Raw genomic sequence first — 1,460 nt, 5'->3', positions numbered from 1 at the left:
CTTCCACCCTTCAGTGCCACCTGCTCGGCCTCATCCAGACGGTGCTGCAGGTCCTTCACCGTCTGGTCCAGGTTCTTCTTCATCCTCTCCAGGTGGGCGCTGGTGTCCTGCTCCTTCTTCAGCTCTTCTGCCATCATGGCCGCCTGATGAGAGCAAAGGGTCAAGGCCATTTTGGGGCTGGAGTCATTCTGGGGAGAAGGCATTTATCCTTAGCAGTGAAAGGAGCCCCCAGCTCACATCTGTGATGGCTTTCTTGGCCTTCTCTTCAGCATTGCGGGCTTCCTGGATCATATCTTCCATTTCACCCTGAATTTGGGCAATGTCTGTTTCCAGCTTCTTCTTGGTGTTGATCAAGCTGGTGTTCTGCACAAAGAAACATTGCAAGACCTGTATTCTGAGACCTGCAGTGCCAGACCTACAGCCTGAGACAAGTCTTTACTCCTCAAACTTGCAATTCAGAATCTGTAATTCTTTTTAAAGTGGTTGTTTACAAATGGTGATGGTGACCTCAGGTGATGGGCTCCAGGCATGCCTTCCCTTGTGGACAGCAGCAGAGGCCGTTACAGACCACTGTCCTGCCCTATCCTCTCGTATATAGCAGCCCTCTGTGTTTAAGTGTCAGTGAAACTGCTTTTGCACCAAGCCCTGACCTGAGTATGGAGGAGCTGCACACAGTTCCTGCTCAGCAACCTTTCTACATCTCTCTGTTTGTTCTAGAGCTGCCCGTAGCTCCTCAATTTCAGCCTGCAGCAGGTTTGCCCTGCGCTCCACCATGGCCACCTGCTCCTTCAGGTCCTCCTGCGTCCTGAGAGCATCGTCCAGGTGTATCTGGGTATCCTGTAAAAGAGACAAGAGAAATTGCAAGGCAACAGTGTGCACTTGGGTGCCAAATACGTCAGGGAAGACTTTTCTCTTTCTGTAGCTTTGCTGAACAGACCTTGAGCACTGCCTGTGTGTTTCTCAGGTTCTTTTGTGCCTCTGCAGCCACGCGGTTGGCATGGCTCAGCTGGATCTCCATTTCATTCAGGTCTCCCTCCATCTTCTTCTTGAGCCGCAGGGCTTCGTTCCTGCTCCTGATCTCAGCATCCAGGGTGCTCTGCATGGACTCCACAATTCTGAGGTGGTTTCTCTTCATCTGGTCAATCTCCTCATCTTTCTCTGCTATCTTCCTGTCAATCTCAGACTTCACCTGGTTGAGCTCAAGCTGGAGGCGCAGGATCTTCCCCTCCTCATGTTCCAGGGAGGCCTGGGCAAGTGGGCAAAAACATTTGTAACATCGATAAAGCTACTGCTTGCTTTCTAGGCTCTTACAGACTATTTCAGAAAATCTCAGCTGACTGCACTCCCAAGCTAGAACGAGAGGGACCATGCAGTTTTTAGCCATATTTCCCCATTGCTCTTATTTTCAGTGCAGACAGCAGACACCAGTGATTATGGGCATGTACCTCAGCTTCCTCCAA

The 1,460-nt window shown here is 50.8% G+C and overlaps 1 protein-coding gene across 1 annotated transcript in view; it reads right to left on the bottom strand.

Annotated features, from left to right (window-relative positions):
- The window catches only part of LOC104516830 (myosin heavy chain, skeletal muscle-like), a gene marked incomplete at its 5' end in the record, with an annotated part of 2,994 nt that extends 1,540 nt beyond the window's left edge, over positions 1–1,454 (bottom strand). Inside the window, 5 exons of the mRNA XM_010161283.1 lie at positions 4–143; positions 238–401; positions 672–837; positions 938–1,246; positions 1,446–1,454. Of these exons, the coding sequence (XP_010159585.1) occupies positions 4–143; positions 238–401; positions 672–837; positions 938–1,246; positions 1,446–1,454 (788 nt within the window). The remainder of the gene's footprint in view (positions 1–3; positions 144–237; positions 402–671; positions 838–937; positions 1,247–1,445) is intronic.
- Between the last annotated feature and the right edge of the window lie 6 nt (positions 1,455–1,460).

Source organism: Eurypyga helias, unplaced genomic scaffold (assembly GCF_000690775.1).
Source record: "Eurypyga helias isolate BGI_N326 unplaced genomic scaffold, ASM69077v1 scaffold32721, whole genome shotgun sequence".
Taxonomy (NCBI): domain Eukaryota; kingdom Metazoa; phylum Chordata; class Aves; order Eurypygiformes; family Eurypygidae; genus Eurypyga; species Eurypyga helias.
Note: the sequence above shows the minus strand (reverse complement) of the source record. Positions and strands in the feature narration are given on the sequence as shown.